Source organism: Thrips palmi, unplaced genomic scaffold (assembly GCF_012932325.1).
Source record: "Thrips palmi isolate BJ-2018 unplaced genomic scaffold, TpBJ-2018v1 HiC_scaffold_18, whole genome shotgun sequence".
In the NCBI taxonomy this organism is placed as follows: domain Eukaryota; kingdom Metazoa; phylum Arthropoda; class Insecta; order Thysanoptera; family Thripidae; genus Thrips; species Thrips palmi.
In genome coordinates, this window is record NW_023144627.1 from 6913026 (window position 1) to 6927918 (window position 14893).

At 56.1% G+C, this 14893-nt stretch overlaps 1 protein-coding gene across 1 annotated transcript in view; it reads left to right on the forward strand.

The window, feature by feature from the left end:
• The window catches only part of LOC117644658 (nephrin-like), a 32055-nt gene that overhangs the window by 11594 nt on the left and 5568 nt on the right, over positions 1–14893 (forward strand). The window contains exons 4-7 of the mRNA XM_034384269.1: positions 1625–1776; positions 7279–7423; positions 13449–13579; positions 13943–14102. Coding sequence (XP_034240160.1) covers positions 1625–1776; positions 7279–7423; positions 13449–13579; positions 13943–14102 — 588 coding nt within the window. The remainder of the gene's footprint in view (positions 1–1624; positions 1777–7278; positions 7424–13448; positions 13580–13942; positions 14103–14893) is intronic.

The window sequence follows — 14893 nt, forward strand, 5'->3', positions numbered from 1 at the left end:
TCGCCCCTTTGGGACCTGCACCCCCACCCGCTAAATTTTACCGGCATAAATGAGCTGCTTAGAGGCTCAGGAGCTGTGCAAATCCATGTCTACCGGGACGGGCCCTGCCCTGCCTGGCTATACCCCTTTCCCTCCCCCCCCCCAAACCTCTCTCTCTCTCCCTCCCCGGGGAATAATTAATTACCTTGGTCTCAAGATAAGTCAGAATGTACAACGCACACTTGACCTCTCCACCTTCCGTTCCCGTTGGATGGGTCGGCATAGCCCGGTAAGGCGGATCCTGGACAGTGTGGCGGAAAAAGAACCCTCGCGTTGCCCATTGGCTGTCGCGGACCGGAGACTGATTCCGAGAGTCGTCGCTCGGTCTCACTCGCACTCATGGGGCGTCCCGTATAGGTGCGAGAGAGACAGAGCGACGACTCTCGGAATCAGCCTGAGAGAAAAAGAAGAAGAAGAGAGAAGAGAGAGAGAGAGAAGAGAGAGAGAAAAGGGAGAAGAGGAGAGAGAGAAGAGAGAGAGAGAGAGAAGAGGGGAAAGGGAGAGAGAAAAGAGGGTGGCGGGATGCCGTTTGATGTGGTGCGACTAATTATCAAATGCAGGCCAACAAACCCGCGCGGTTAATTACGCGGCAATTCAAAAACCGTGTGTGTGTGTGCATGCATATGTGTGTGTGTGTATTTGTTTGTTTGTGTCCGTCTAGCGGAAGGAGGGCACGCGGAAAAGAGTCTCTATTTGCCATTGTGCATGACCACACGTCTGCATGCGGCCTGAATGCTGCGAATGTATTTTCGTCTGTCTCTTCGTTTGACTCGGTGTCTGTATGTGTGTGTGTGTGGGTGTGTGTATGCTCCTTTCCGTGTCTGTCTGTCTGTGTGTCTGTCTGTCCACGCAGTCAGCATGGCGCTTCGCCTGCCAGGTGTTCAAATTAAAAGCACGACCCAGACGCGTAATGACAAGCCGAGAGAGTTTTTGTTTTTGTGGTGGGCCCCCTTTGCCCCCCCCCCCGCCCCCCCCCGGGGCCCCTTGCCCCCCCCCCCCTCTCACCACCACGTTATTTGCAGCCGAGTTCGGCCATTGTCCCGTTTATCGGAAATGATGCTGATTGTGAAGCGGGCCGGACGGACCCGAACCGAAATTGCTATTTCGGCGAGACAAATGTCCGGGCAGGCCGCCGAGGCGCGCGGCCTTGGGAGGTAACCGGAGGTAAACCCGACCGCCGCCGATTGTTTGTACCTCAAACTAACCTCAGCCACACCGTAAAACGTACATTTCCGGGAGAAATTTCGAAATTCCAAGGTTTTTTCCCCTTGAAATCAGTCAGTTTTGTATTCGCTTTGTTCAAGTTTTTTGGTCATGAATTTTTGTTCCGCACATTTTACCGTGATTCTTCTTCCTCCTCCTCCTCCTCCTCCTCCTCCTCCTCCTCCTCCTTTTTCTCCCCTTCTTCTTCTTCTTCTTTCTTTTTTTTTCCTCCCTTTTTTCTTCTTCTTCTTCTTTTTTTCTTCTTCCTTTTTCCTTTTTCTTCTTTTTCTCTTTTCTTCTTTTCTTTTTTTCCTTCTTCTTCTTCTTCTTCTTCTTTTCTTCTTTTTCCCCCCCTGATTTTGTTTTTTGCTTTTGCTTGCAGTGAAGCCACTGGAGGTGCGCATCATGAACAAGGAGCGCACCTTGTCGGCGGAGCGGCGCTACGAGGTGGAGTGCCGGTCTGCGGGTTCGCGCCCCGAGCCAGTCATCACCTGGTGGAAGGGCTCGCGCCAGATGAAGAAACTCGCCAAAAACGTAAGTCGTTCCCAAAGTTTTTTTTTTTTTTTTTTTTTTTTTTTAAACCCCCAATGGAAATAACTTTAAACTTCAGAGTATAAAATTTGAACTCCTCATGAATTTGGGTTGAATGTCAATGTATTGAACTCAAATTCCATGAATTTTGGTGTAAACTTCGCTGTTTAGGGGAGAATTTTTTTTTAAATTTCGACCGTACCTCGTGAATTTTCAAGAAGTTTGACTGGAAATCAAGATTTTACGCGCTTAAGTCTTTTTGAAGTTGTTTCCCCTTCTGCAAAACCCAATCGCACTCTGCAGAACGATCGGTGGTTGATGCTTTGTATTTTCGGGAGGAATCTCAATCGTTTTCTGACCAGCAGTATACACTGACTGTTCGGCTCGTGGTTTCTCTTTGCTCCCGAGCCGGAGCGGCCGAAATTGTAAAGAGTCGGTTAATTTCTAAGTTCTTTTCCCTCCCTTTTCCCCCTCTAACTTTGTTGGGATCCAGAGTGCAGAGAGCTCCTTGGCACACACTAAAGACCCTAAGGGACGGCTCAACAAACGAGGACCAAAGACAGGCTGGCCCGGCCGGCCTGTACTTTCTGCACGGACTGTACTTTGGGGCCCATTCTTGTAATTGGTTTTGTGCCCGAGATGTCCCGCTGGGAAACGGCCTGAATGCGACGCCAAACCTAGCTCGCTGTTCCGGTCCCTCTCTTTCCCTCTCACTCACTTTCCCCGTTTGTCTCTCTCCGTCTCTCGCTCTGATCTTGAGTGTTCTACCTGCCATTTCTCCACTTCGGTCCTCATTTCAACTCTATTTTCATTTCGTGCTCTCGGTTTATTTATGCCCTATTCCGTCCGCGCTCCGCCTTCAGACTGGAAACGGTTTTCCGCGTTTCACTGCGTCATTTGCTGACCCAATTTTTCATAAAAGGATATTTTTTTAGAAAGAATTTACAAGCGTTTTTGAATATGCACTAGCTTCTAATTTTGGAGCTGGCCGGGCAGGCCAATTGATGTGTGTTGAAAAAATCTATTATTGCGGAAGTGCTGAGGTGCACCGTGGCCCACAGTGAGCCAGAAGACCGGGTGGAGGCGGTCAAAAGCCGGGTGCGTTGTGAGCTCCAGGGTCGCTAAAGAGTTCTCGAACCGAACGTACCCCACCAATGGATTCCTCGTACGGAGAGCAATCCATTGGTGGGGTCACACGCTCGGTTCGAGTCCTGTTTAGCGACTCAGGGGCTCAAAACGCGTCCAGAGTTTCGGCCGCCTCCACCGGTCCTCTGGCCCACTGTGGGGTGTGTGGATGCGACTGATGGCAGAGATTAAAGAACTGAAAGGGGGCGATCTTGATCGTCCCTCTGCCCCGCAATCCAGCCAAAGTGAAAGGGAAAATCGATTTGAATCTATTTCTTTATGAGTTTCTTTTTTTTTTCTCTCTCTCCTTCTTTTCCTTTGCCCGGCCGCCGCTATGCGATCCGATTCGAGGGACACTTGAGGGGCGGCACAGCTGTGTCCGACGGAGCCGTCCTCTCTCCGCGTTCGCCTGAATTTTACTGCCCAAGTTGGCAGGGGGTGGGAAAAAATGCGCCCTCATCGGATCAAGAAATGCCTCCTCGGATCGCACTTGGCGTTATCCGCCCTCCCTCACCCCTCTTCGACTCCCTCCCCCCACCCCCCCCCCCCCTTTCGAGTGCATGTGATATCGGAATGGTAAGCTGGAAGCAGCACGAAAAAATATGACGGCCGCTGCACCTTGCAGTGAACACCCCCCCCCTCTCCCCCTTCCTCTTTTTCCTCCTGTGGTTTTGCGCGGCTCCACGTCGTGATGCGACAGGTTAGCTTGTGGTTGGGCCTCTTCTTACCCTCCGCCTCTTCGCCGAGCGGGGTTATTCCTCATCGCATCCATCACACACACACACACACACACACACACACACACACACACACACACACACACAGACTAACGGGTGCTCGCGCTGACGCCGTATAGCACCTTCATCCAAACTCGCAACAACAACAACAACAAAGTTTATTTTGAAATTCCCGCCGCGCGTGCCAAGGATAACTTGTTTCTTGTTGGCGGCTCCCACAATGCACCGCCGTAGGTAAGCAGCGAGGTGCTAAAGCCTCATTATTAAATAGAACAACAAAAAAGGGGGGGAAACGACAACTAAAAAGACACGCATTGCGGCGTGTACAAATTATTCACACAAACGAGTCGACACCACTTCAATAACACGCCCGTTCTGTTTGACGGCCCGCCGCCGCACTGGTGGAGCAAAAACCGAAGCAACACATTCTCTGCTCTACATCCCGCCGCGCCGCACCCTGCCCCCCACCCCCCATTTTGCCTCTCCGGCCAAAGTTGAGCGGCTTGTCCGAAAATTGCATTACTCGGTCGGAACTTGGAGAAGGGTTAATCCCTCACATTGAGGCGTATAGGTCGGCCGGCTCAGGCACGGACCAACGTGCACGCACGGCTGGAGAGGGAGGAGGAGGAGGAGGAGGAGAAGGAGGAGGAGAAGGAGGAGGAGGAATAAGAAGAAGAAAAGGGAAAAGAAGAAAGAAGAAAAGAAAAGGGAAAAAGGGAAAAAGAAGAAGAAAAAAAGAAGAAAAAAAAAGAAAAGAAGAAGAAGAAGGAAGAAGAAGAAGAAGAAGAGGAAAAGAAAGAAGAAAGGAGGAGGAAGCGCCTGTGAGGTAGGCCGTCCCGGCGGCGCCGGTGCTGGGCGGGCTGGCCCAGCCGCTGGACGGCAGGCGCTCTCGGGCCGGGCAGGGCAGGAGGGAGGAGAGAGGAGTGGTAAGCCCGGGCGGCGCGCTTGCCGGAGGTCCGGCCTGAGTTGTTGCGGCGAATACCTTTTCATGAGTTTCCCGGCCGATAATATAATAGATTTGGAAGTTGTTCGGCCTGAGCCTTGAACTTGGAGGCGCAGGGGGTCCCCCTCGGCGTGGAGCAGGTGGCCGAGACCGAGCCGTCCCCTCTGCCTCCGTGACCCTCCTCCAGGCCCCCCGCCCCGCCCCGCCCCCCCCCCCCCGCCCCGCCCCGCCCGCCCCACCGCACTCCGCCACCCCCCACCTCCGACCGCCAAAACCGCACGAGTGTTTCTTGCCGAGGTGCTCCAAAGGCTGACGCCGAAAGACCGCTTCGTCGCTCTCTCTCTCTCACACTCACGGGGCGTCCCCGGCGTCCCCTGGGGGTGCGAGAGAGACAGAGCGACGGGGCGGCGCCTCGGAACGGGGCGGCTGCACTGCAAGGCCCTCCCAGCACAATGGCATTCCGCGGGTCGGCGACTATCTCAAGCGATGAAGGCAACAGCGTGCATTAGTCACAGTTTGAAGCGACTACTACACCCGAAAATAAAAGCTTTTCCTTTTTCATGTTTTTTGGTATTTTCAAGGTAAAAAGATCCAACTACTGTATAAGGCTACTTTGTGCCTTAAAAATGTTGGTCGAAGTAATTGCCTCTCGGCGGTAAAAATCCCAGACGCGTTTTGAGCTCCAGAGTCGCTGGGACTCGAACCGAACGTGTGACCCCACCAATGGATGCTCTCCGAACGAGGAATCCATTGGTGCGGTCACACGTTCGGTTCGAGTCCTCCTAAGCGACTCTGGAGCTCAAAACGCGTCTCGAGTTTTGGCCGCCTCCACCGGTCTGCCGGCCCGCTGTGCGCCCTCCGCTTGCAGAAGCGGGTCGACGCGTAAGAAGAAAAGTAACGAGCAAGTACCAGTAAGTCACGCGAGTACCCCCCCCCCCCCCTCTCTCTCTCGGAGACGCAGCGCAAACTCGGCGCGCTTTTGGACCTCTAAGAAAGCCGGTGAAATGAGCGTGGTGCGGAGTCCCGGAAGAGTAGGTGGATCAGACTGGCAAAGAGTGAAACTCATTTGGACTTGTGATGGACTACCCCTCGGGGGGGAAAAGAGTGGTGCGCGCTCACGTCACGTACCCTGCTTACACCGAGCCTTGCTCGGGTTGCTCTGATTATAAACCCACAAATACACTCACACACTCACTCACTCACTCTCTCTCTCACACACACACACACACACACACACACTAATACACACACATACGCAGACTGTTCTGTTCTTTCGGTTTCGCGTGCCTTGCACATCCCTAACCAGATCACACACCACAAAGGGACAAAACGGCAGCCAGGAGCGGGAGACTTGGACGAGTCAGAGGTGAACTTACAGTGGAACCTGCAGGCCGATGTCGAGAGTCGTTTTCGTCGCTCTGTCTCACTCGCACTCGTGGTACGCGCCATGAGTGCGAGAGAGAGACAGCGATGAATTTTTCCAGGGGGAGCGAGTTACCAAGTCAGCAGCTCCACCGTAATATGCAGAATCTTCACTGTAAGACTTTCAGAGTGCACATGTTTCCCCGCTCTGCCGCGATCGTGTCTGACCGGAGACTCCCCTCTCCCCCTCCCCCCCCCCCCCCCCTCCTCCCCCCTCCCCCACCCCTTCCGCCCGCCAAGACCGCAGTGTTGAGGCATGCATTATACGCGTGGCGGGCTGGCGCGCTGCAGACTCATTCCGAGAGTCGTTTCCGTCGCCCTGTCTCTCTCGCACCGACACGGGACGCCCCGCGAGTGCGAGAGAGACAGAGCGACGAGAACGACTCTCGGAATCAGTCCGCTGGCGCGGTTTGCGGCTGCCAGAGCTGGCTCTGTTTTTTCATTCAGTCGAGCATACGCGCCGAGAAAAGTTGCCTGATGAGGCTGATGTAATACAAGTGCCTCGGAAGTTCTACTGCCCTCATCAGTGGTCGCCCGCGGCGGGGCCGGAGGGGAGGGGAGGGGAGGGGGGGAAGGGGGAGGGGAGGGAAATCGAAGGTAGGCCAGGCACGTATGGAGGCGGGAGATGGATCTGTTGTACCTGGGGCCGCTCCGCCGCTCGCGGGCTCCTAAACCGGCGGCGCACAGTGGGCCAGAAGACCGGTGGAGGCGGACAAAACTCCAGACGCGTTTTGAGCTCCAGAGTCGCTAAACGGGACTCGAACCGAACGTGTGACCCCACCAATGGATTGCTCTCCGAACGAGGAATCCATTGGTGGGGTCACACGTTCGGTTCGAGTCCCATATAGCGACTCTGGAGCTCAAGACGCGTCTAGAGTTTCGGCCGCCTCCACCGGTCTTCTGGCCCACTGTGCGGCGCCATCCACGTCCCTCCCCGAACGCGATGGGCTGTGGGGCCAAGCGCTCTGGAGAGTTGCTTTCGTTCTTTTGCCTGTCACGCGGCCAGGTTTTTTTTATTGTTCAGGAACAATGTACGCGCACGCACCGTGTGAACATCGATATATTAAACATTTTATTCCTTTTTTGTTCCTCTGGAATGACCTGACCGTCGCATCAGGAGGAATGCGAAAACTCTCGAAATTTTTGTCCATCCCGACCTTTGTTCCACAGTGATGGAGCTTGTTCTTCCAGTGGACGCTGCCAGGGAGACAATCATGCAAATGCGGCCTCGCTTTTTTCCCTTGTTGTTTTGTTGCTAACGGTGTTGTTGTTTGGCAGTTCTCCGCGGACGGCAACCACTCCGTGAGCGTGCTGGGCTTCGTGCCGGGCATTGACGACGACGGCCGCTACCTGACGTGCCGCGCCGAGAACCCGTCCATCCCGGACTCGGCACTGGAGGACCGCTGGCGGCTGGACGTGCAGTGTGAGTGCCATCCTATGCCACAGTGGGCCAGAAGACCGGTGGAGACGGCCAAAGCCCCGGACGCGTTTCGAGCTCCAGCGTCGCTAAACGGGACTCTAACCGAACGTGTGACCCCACCGATGGATTCCTCGTTCGGAGAGCAATCCATTGGTGGGGCCACACGTTCGGTTCGAGTTCTGTTCAGCGACTCTGGAGCTCAAAACGCGTCCGGGGTTTCGTCCGCCTCCAGTGGCCTTATGGCCCACTGTGCTATCTCTGAGCAGTGAATAATTTCCGTTGATGAGTCGCGCTATTATGCTCGTTTTCCATCATCACACTGACGCCCATATGCATGCGTGCTGTTTCGTGCCCCCCCCCCCCTCCCTTTTTGACTCGAACTTGGGCGGACCAGCCGTACGCTGCCGCTTCTAGTTAGGTGTGATATTGTAAAGTTGCGCACGAAAGAGACTCTCGCAGCAGCACCGTTTCTGCAAAGAGTCTCTCTCTCTCTCTCTCTCCCCTATCTCTCTCTCTCTCCCTCCCTCTCTCTCTCCCTCTCTCTCTCTCTCTCCTCCCCCCCCCCCTCCCTCCCCAGCCCGCTCGCTCGCTCCACTTAAGCAAAGACTTTGAGCGTACATAGTAACGGGAGCTAAAGTTGAGGGCGTCGGCGCGACTTTGTTGAAGGTGAAAAGGTGCGGCCGTCTGCGACACCTCCTGCAGTAAAGCGGACAAATAAAAATAGTTCGCTGAAGAAGAAAAAGAAAAGAAAATGCATTATTTTTAGTTTATGTTGTTGTTGTTGTTTCCTTTGGCGGCGGTTGCGGCCTTTGTCTGGCTGCAACTGCACTGCGAAATGCGCGATTCGTCACGGTCTGCCTAGCGACTCAGAGTCGCTCCGGCGCTCTGTCTCTCTCGCACTCATGGGGCTCTCCGTGCGGGTGCGAGAGAGACAGAGCGACGAACCGATCTTGTGAATGACCCGGCTGGTGCCACTTTGCTAGGGGAAGTCCGGTTGCGATCGGTCGAGCCACACTAGCCACAGACACTGCAGCACTGTGGAGGGGGGACGATTTGTTACGTGATTACTTAAACGACTGAGGATGATAAGTTTCTACTCAGTGCAGTGCAGGCCCCGCTGCAACGAAGGCCGTCCGGATGCTGCTGAACTGGATACTCAGCGAACTGGATAACGATGAGGAGCCGACTGCAACAAAAACGTTTCGATAACTGATTTTTTAAGAAAAGGGTGACTTAACAACACGGTCCAGTCGTTTGAAGGCGAGGGTCGCATTTTCCTCTTCCCGGGGGCTTCCTGTTTCCTGCGGACTGAGTGTCGTTTTCGTCGCTCTGTCTCTCTCGCACTCATGGGGCATCGCGCGCAGGTGCGAGAGAGACAGAGCGACGAAAACGACTCTCGGAATCAGTCTGCTGCTGCTTCCCACCCAGGAAGCGAAAAGTCGATCTTGGCAAGACCAGCGCCACGGCAAGGCAAGGCGTGGCGTGCACAGTGGGCCAGAAGACCGGTGGAGGCGGACAAAACTCCGGACGCGTTTGGAGTTCCAGAGTCGCTAAATGGGACGCGAACCGAACGTCTGACCCCACCAATGGATTCCTCGTCTGGAGCGCAATCCATTGGTGGGGTCACACGTTCGGTTCGAGCCCCATTTAGCGACTCTGGAGCTCAAAACGCGTCTAGAATTTTGTCCACCTCCACCGGTCTTCTGGCCCACTGTGGCGTCGCCCTGCATCAGATTGGCCCTTTCCGGTCCTAATGCCCAGAGATTGGCACGGAATGGATTCCCACCGCCTGGCGGACAGACAGACAGACAGACAGACAGACAGGCCCGGACAAACAAGTGGCGTGGCCGAGACGGCGGTCGAGTAGGGAGACACCGCGACGCCGAGACGCGACGCGACGCGACGCCAGGAAGCGGGGAAGCTAACGCGAAGCGACGCGGAACGGCACTTTCTCCAGGACTCATTTATTCATTTGCAGAGTGAGAGTGCATCCCCTGGAGCTGGATTCACCGCGCAGTCCGCCTGTTAGTCTGTCTGCCTGTCTGCCTGCCTGTCTGTCTGCCTGTCTGTCTGTCTGTCTGTCCGCCTGTCCACCCGTCCGCGCGCCCGCGTCGCCGTAAAACAAACAAACAAACATAAAATGAAACGCCATTAGCAAAGCATCGGTCTTCCTCCCGCCGAGCTCGCCGAGGACGAGGCCGCCGCGGAGACTGCCCGCCAGCCGACTGATTCCGCACACGCTCCGTCTCTGTCGCACTCACGGGCCGTCCCGTAGGGGTGCGAGAGAGACGGGGCGTGGCACAGTGGGCCAGAAGACCGGTGGAGGCGGCCGAAACTCTTGACGCATTTTGAGCTCCAGAGTCGCTAAATGGGACTCGAACCGAACGTGTGACCCCACCAATGGACTCCTCGTTCGGAGAGCAATCCATTGGTGGGGTCACACGTTCGGTTCGAGTCCTGCTAACCGACTCTGGAGCTCAAAGCGCGTCTGGGGTTTTGTCCGCCTCCACCGGTCTTCTGGCCCACTGCGCCATGCTCCGGGCGGGCCCGGATGCAATTATGTTGCTCAAGAGTGGCGCTGGAACGCCGGCACGCCGCGGCACGCTGGGACGGGCAAACGGAACGCTTGCGTCGCTCGCCTCGGTCGGTCGCTGTCTCCTGGACTACTTGGACGGCCGCGCTTTTGCCTTTTGTCCCGAGCAATCTCTGGGGAATAACCTGAGAGAGAGAGAGAGAGAGAGAGAGAGAGAGCGCTGCAGCTGGGTCCTAACTACCTCCACGGAGCGTTTGGCTTGCCGTTCGAAATGGTCGTCTGCCCGCCCCGCGGCGCTGTGCGCTGCCAGGCAGGGGAGTCCACGGTGCCGCGGCCCGAAAATAGGCGTTCCGGATTCGGAATGACGTCCCAGGCTTGATGTTGGTCCCGGGCGCCCGTTTTCGCCACATGCCGCGCCGTCCTCGGATCATCCTCGGATCGTCAGCGCGACTCAGGTGTCCTCTTTGCGGTTTTATTAATTTTCTTGTGGCGGTGTCCTCCACGTGGTGCCCGACGGAAGGGTTGTTGCAGGCAGGCTGCTCTCATGCTGCCACTGACCGCACGGTCCGAGAGGGGAGGGGCAGGGGCAGGGCAGCAGGTGCTTACATTTAGTGGACCGCACCCTCTGCACGCTGGCCTCCTTATACGTGCTCTACCCCCCCCCCCCCCCGCTTTCTTCCCCTTACTTCCCCCTCCAACCCTTCACTTCGTAGTGTTTGCCCGGTTTCTGCCACCATATTGTCTGCTTCATATTGTCACGTCCCCCTTTTTTCCGTCTCTCTCTCTCTCTCTCTCTCTCTCTCTGCTCTCTCTCTCTCTCTCTCTGTCTCTCTCTCTCTCTCTCTCTCTCTCTCTCTCTCTCTCTCATCTTCCTCGCGCTCTTTCTTTCATCGACTTGCCGCCCCTCTCCGTTTTTTTGCTGCCGTGTGTGCTAATGCAATGCTGGTGCCGAAACTCAATTTTCCGGAACGGATGGGTTTAGCTTCGACGCAGCGTGTACCGTTGGCGCTCTTGACGTGGATGCGATCGACAACGCCCAATTTCACTCTCCGGGCCTCGAGAGAAGTTTCAAAATCGGTGCTGGCACGGCGGGGCGCACCGCCACAAGCTCTCCCTGGAAACTGTCAGGTCCCGGGTTCGAGTCCGATTGACGTCCGATTTTAGGGACCAGATTCCACCTGTCCAATGTCAGTTGGGCGTGTATTTTTTTCAGCTCCACTGTCTGTGGGCGTCTGTGTACTATCCAGACAGTTTGTAGTGTAGGTCAGTACTGTCCAAGCAAGAAAGCAAGATGGAGACCTCTGTCCCAGTCGAGGTTTGCAATGTCTCCCGGTTCCATTCATTGAAGCAGACGTCTCGCTCGGCCTTGACTCGGACTCATCACCCGAAACAAAATGGCAGCCCGGTTGTTGTCCCACTCTCGTTTTCATTTCGCTCGAGTGTCTCTGCCTTTCCAAAGACCAAAGACCGCCCGGCGCGGGCCTCGCTGCTTCACGGGGACCGGCGGGGACCGACGGGGGATGGAGGAGGGAAAGCAGTGTCTCGAAAGTTGGCCGGCGACGGTAATCGAGATCTCGAAACGCGGCAAACCCGAAGGCAGCCCGAAGGCAAACCCGAAGGCAAACCTGAAGGCAACCCCGAAGGCAAACCCGAAGGCAACCCCGAAGGCAGCCCGAAGGCAACCCGAAGGCAACCCGAAGGCAACCCGAAGGCAAACCGAAGGCAACCAGAATGTGGCCTGAAGGCAATTCGAAGGCAATTCGAAGGCAATCCGAAGGCAACCCGAAGGCAAACCCGAAGGCAAACCCGAAGGCAAACCCGAAGGCAAACCCGAAGGCGAGCCGCCGCCGTGGCCTCCTTTCTCCTGTTCGCGCCGCCGTGCTCCGCCGTGGCGACCACGCCACTGGCACGGCCACGGCGCAGACGAGCAGCAGGCAAAGTTTTCGGATGAAACGGCAGCAGTGGTAAAAGCCGGGAAGTGGCGGGGCCGGGCGGGGCCGGGCGGGGCCGCTCAGCAGCTTGGGAAGGTGATGAGGCTTGGGGTTTGGAGGAGGGGGAGGGGGACTTGGTTGCCGCGCTCGCGCCCACGCCCCGCCACATTAAAAGGCGATCTCTGTGTCAATTATATGCCGGGCCGACCAAGGACGCGCCGTGTTCGCGTCCCCCTCCTTTCTTTCCCCCCTCCCCTTCCCCTTCCATTCTTTCCACCTCATCAGGGTCAGTAGCGCGGCCAAGACGTCCTCCCCGAATGAAAATTCGTTTCTTTCCGCTTTGAACCGTATGCCCTTGCGCCGAACTGTTCGCTCCCAGAGAGAGAGAGAGAGAGAGAGAGAGAGAGAGAGAGAGAGAGAGAGAGAGAGAGAGAGAGAGAGAGAGAGAGAGACGGACAATGTAGACGCATAGTAGTCCGCACTTGCCGCACTCCGGCTGTATCTGCAAGTTTACGCTGCACATCTCTGGCGCGTACACTTGGCGAACGCTCCGCGAACTTCCCCCGTTGAGTGTACCTGGAGCCTATCGCACCCACGCAGCGGCAACCCCGCGAGAAAAACGTCAAACTCGACGGTGGGTCGTCTCAACCTGAGCGTTCCAGGGTTCAGGCAGGGCTGCCACATGAATAGGCGACAAATTCCCACGAAGCACCAGTGTCGAAAGGGTTGCCAACCTCAGGCTGCCTACTACGCGACGTCTTGGCGTCGCTACCGAGAAGTAGCACAGTGGGCCAGAAGACCGGTGGAGGTGGCCAAAACTCCAGACGCGATTTGAGCTCCAGAGTCGCTAAACAAGCTTCGAACCGAGCGTGTTGTGACCCAACCAATGGATTGCTCTCCGAACGAGGAATCCATTGGTGCACTGAGAAAACCTTACAAACTATTTTGGGCCTTACAAAGAAAAGTAGTTTGTATAACAAAGTATTTTGAGCATACGTAAGCTACGGACGTTGAATTTACGAACTGTTCTCGTATAACAAAGTATTTTAGTTTGTTATATGTATGCTCAAAATACTTCGTAAGGTTTTAAGAGTGTGGGGTCACACGTTCGCTTCGAGTCCCATTTAGCGACTCTGGAGCTCAAAACGCGTCCAAGAGTTTTGTCCGCCTCCACCGGTCTTCTGGCCCACTTGAGTAGCCTACGGCAGGCTGGGGTTGGCAACCCTTTCAACACTGGTGCATCGTGGTAATTTTCGCCTAGTAATGTTGGCAGCACTGGGTCGAGGCCCGGGACATGCACTCGCCCATCAATGCGCGCCTTTTCTCCGCCGTTTAGTGCAGCGGTTCGCCGCCGCGGCGCTGGCGTCCATTCCGAAAGTTTTGGCGGGAAGGCAGAGCGTTATGGCCGTTGGGGCAAACGGCGCGGTGATGGGCCGTGTGCCGCGCAGTGCCACGCTGTGCCGCGCGATGCACTCCCAGGGAATAAAACAACAACAAAACGAAAAGTGCTTCCCTCTCCTGACGTCGTTTTGTTTTTATTTTCACTCGCTTCCGCTTGTTGCAGATTCGCCCGTGGTGACGCTCCGCATGGGCGCCAGCCTCAACCCCAACGACATCAAGGAGGGCGACGACGTGTACTTCGAGTGCAACATCCGCGCCAACCCCAAGGCGTACCGCCTGGCCTGGTTCCACGCGGTGAGTCCAGAGTGGATTTGCCAGAAGACCGGCGGAGGCGGCCAAAACTCCAGACGCGTTTTGAGCTCCAGAGTCGCTACATGGGACTCGAACCAAACGTGTGACCCCACCAATGGACTCCTCGTTCGGAGAGCAATCCATTGGTGGGGTCACACGTTCGGTTCGAGACCCATTTAGCGACTCTGGAGCTTAAAATTGCGTCTAGAATTTTGACCGCCTCCACCGGTCTTCTGGACAACTATGCACTATTAGCCTTTTCGAGCCGAAAATTCTTGCTGCTGCTGCTGTTGCCCGCTGTTGGCAGGGTTGTTGTGTTGTTGTTGTTGTTGTTGTTGTTGTTTTCTAAACGCATGTTTGCTGCAGGGCCGCGAGCTGCAGCACAACGTGTCGGCCGGCATCATCCTGAGCGACCAGAGCCTGGTGCTGCAGGGTGTGACGCGCGTCTCGGCCGGCGACTACGCCTGCATGGCCGCCAACGGCGAGGGCAAGGGCACCAGTAACCTCGTTGCGCTCAACGTCATGTGTAAGTACCATTTTCGAAAAAAATCGAAAACGAAAATGAGCTTTAGAGTTGCTAAATGAGACTCGAATCGAACGTGTGACCCAACCAATGGATTGCTATCCGAACGAGGAATCCATTGGTGGGGTCACACGTTCGGTTCGAGGCCTGTTTAGCGACTCCGCATCTCTAAACGCGTCAAGGGTTTGCGCCGCCTCTACCGGTCTTCTGGCCCACTGTGAAGCGTGGGCGGGGCCGACAAGCCGCCTGTCTGCGCGCTGCGGTGGCTGCGGTCGATGCCTCGCTGCGTTCTCCGCCCCGTGACGTCACACAGCCTCACATTGTTTGCGCGCCAAATTTGAAAAGCGGAGCCCTTTTCTTCCCTTTGTCGGGGGCCCTGCTCCTCGCAGTGCTCCTCCCGGCGGAGGCGGCGGCCTGATTCCTTTTCGGAGCTAAGCCTATCCGTGGCTCTGTGACACGCCTCTTTAGAGGGAGAGGCAAATAGGGCGGCCTCAATAAGAGAGACAAGGACAAGAGTCCATCTTTTCACCGGGCGGGACACGTTTTATCTCCGGACGCGCGCGGTGCCGCGGTGGAGGGGGAGGGGGGAGAGGGGGAGGGGGATGAAAAACGGAGCGGCGGAAAGCAAGATTAATGCATGAAACTCTGGATAAGCCCTCAATCAGCGCTGCCGGCTCCTTTTCACGGTGGGGCGCACCGGCAAAGAAGGAGGGGCCGGCCCACAGTGGGCCAGAAGACCGGTGTAGGAGGTCCAAACCCTTGACGCGTTTTGAGCTCCAGAGTCGCTAAACAGG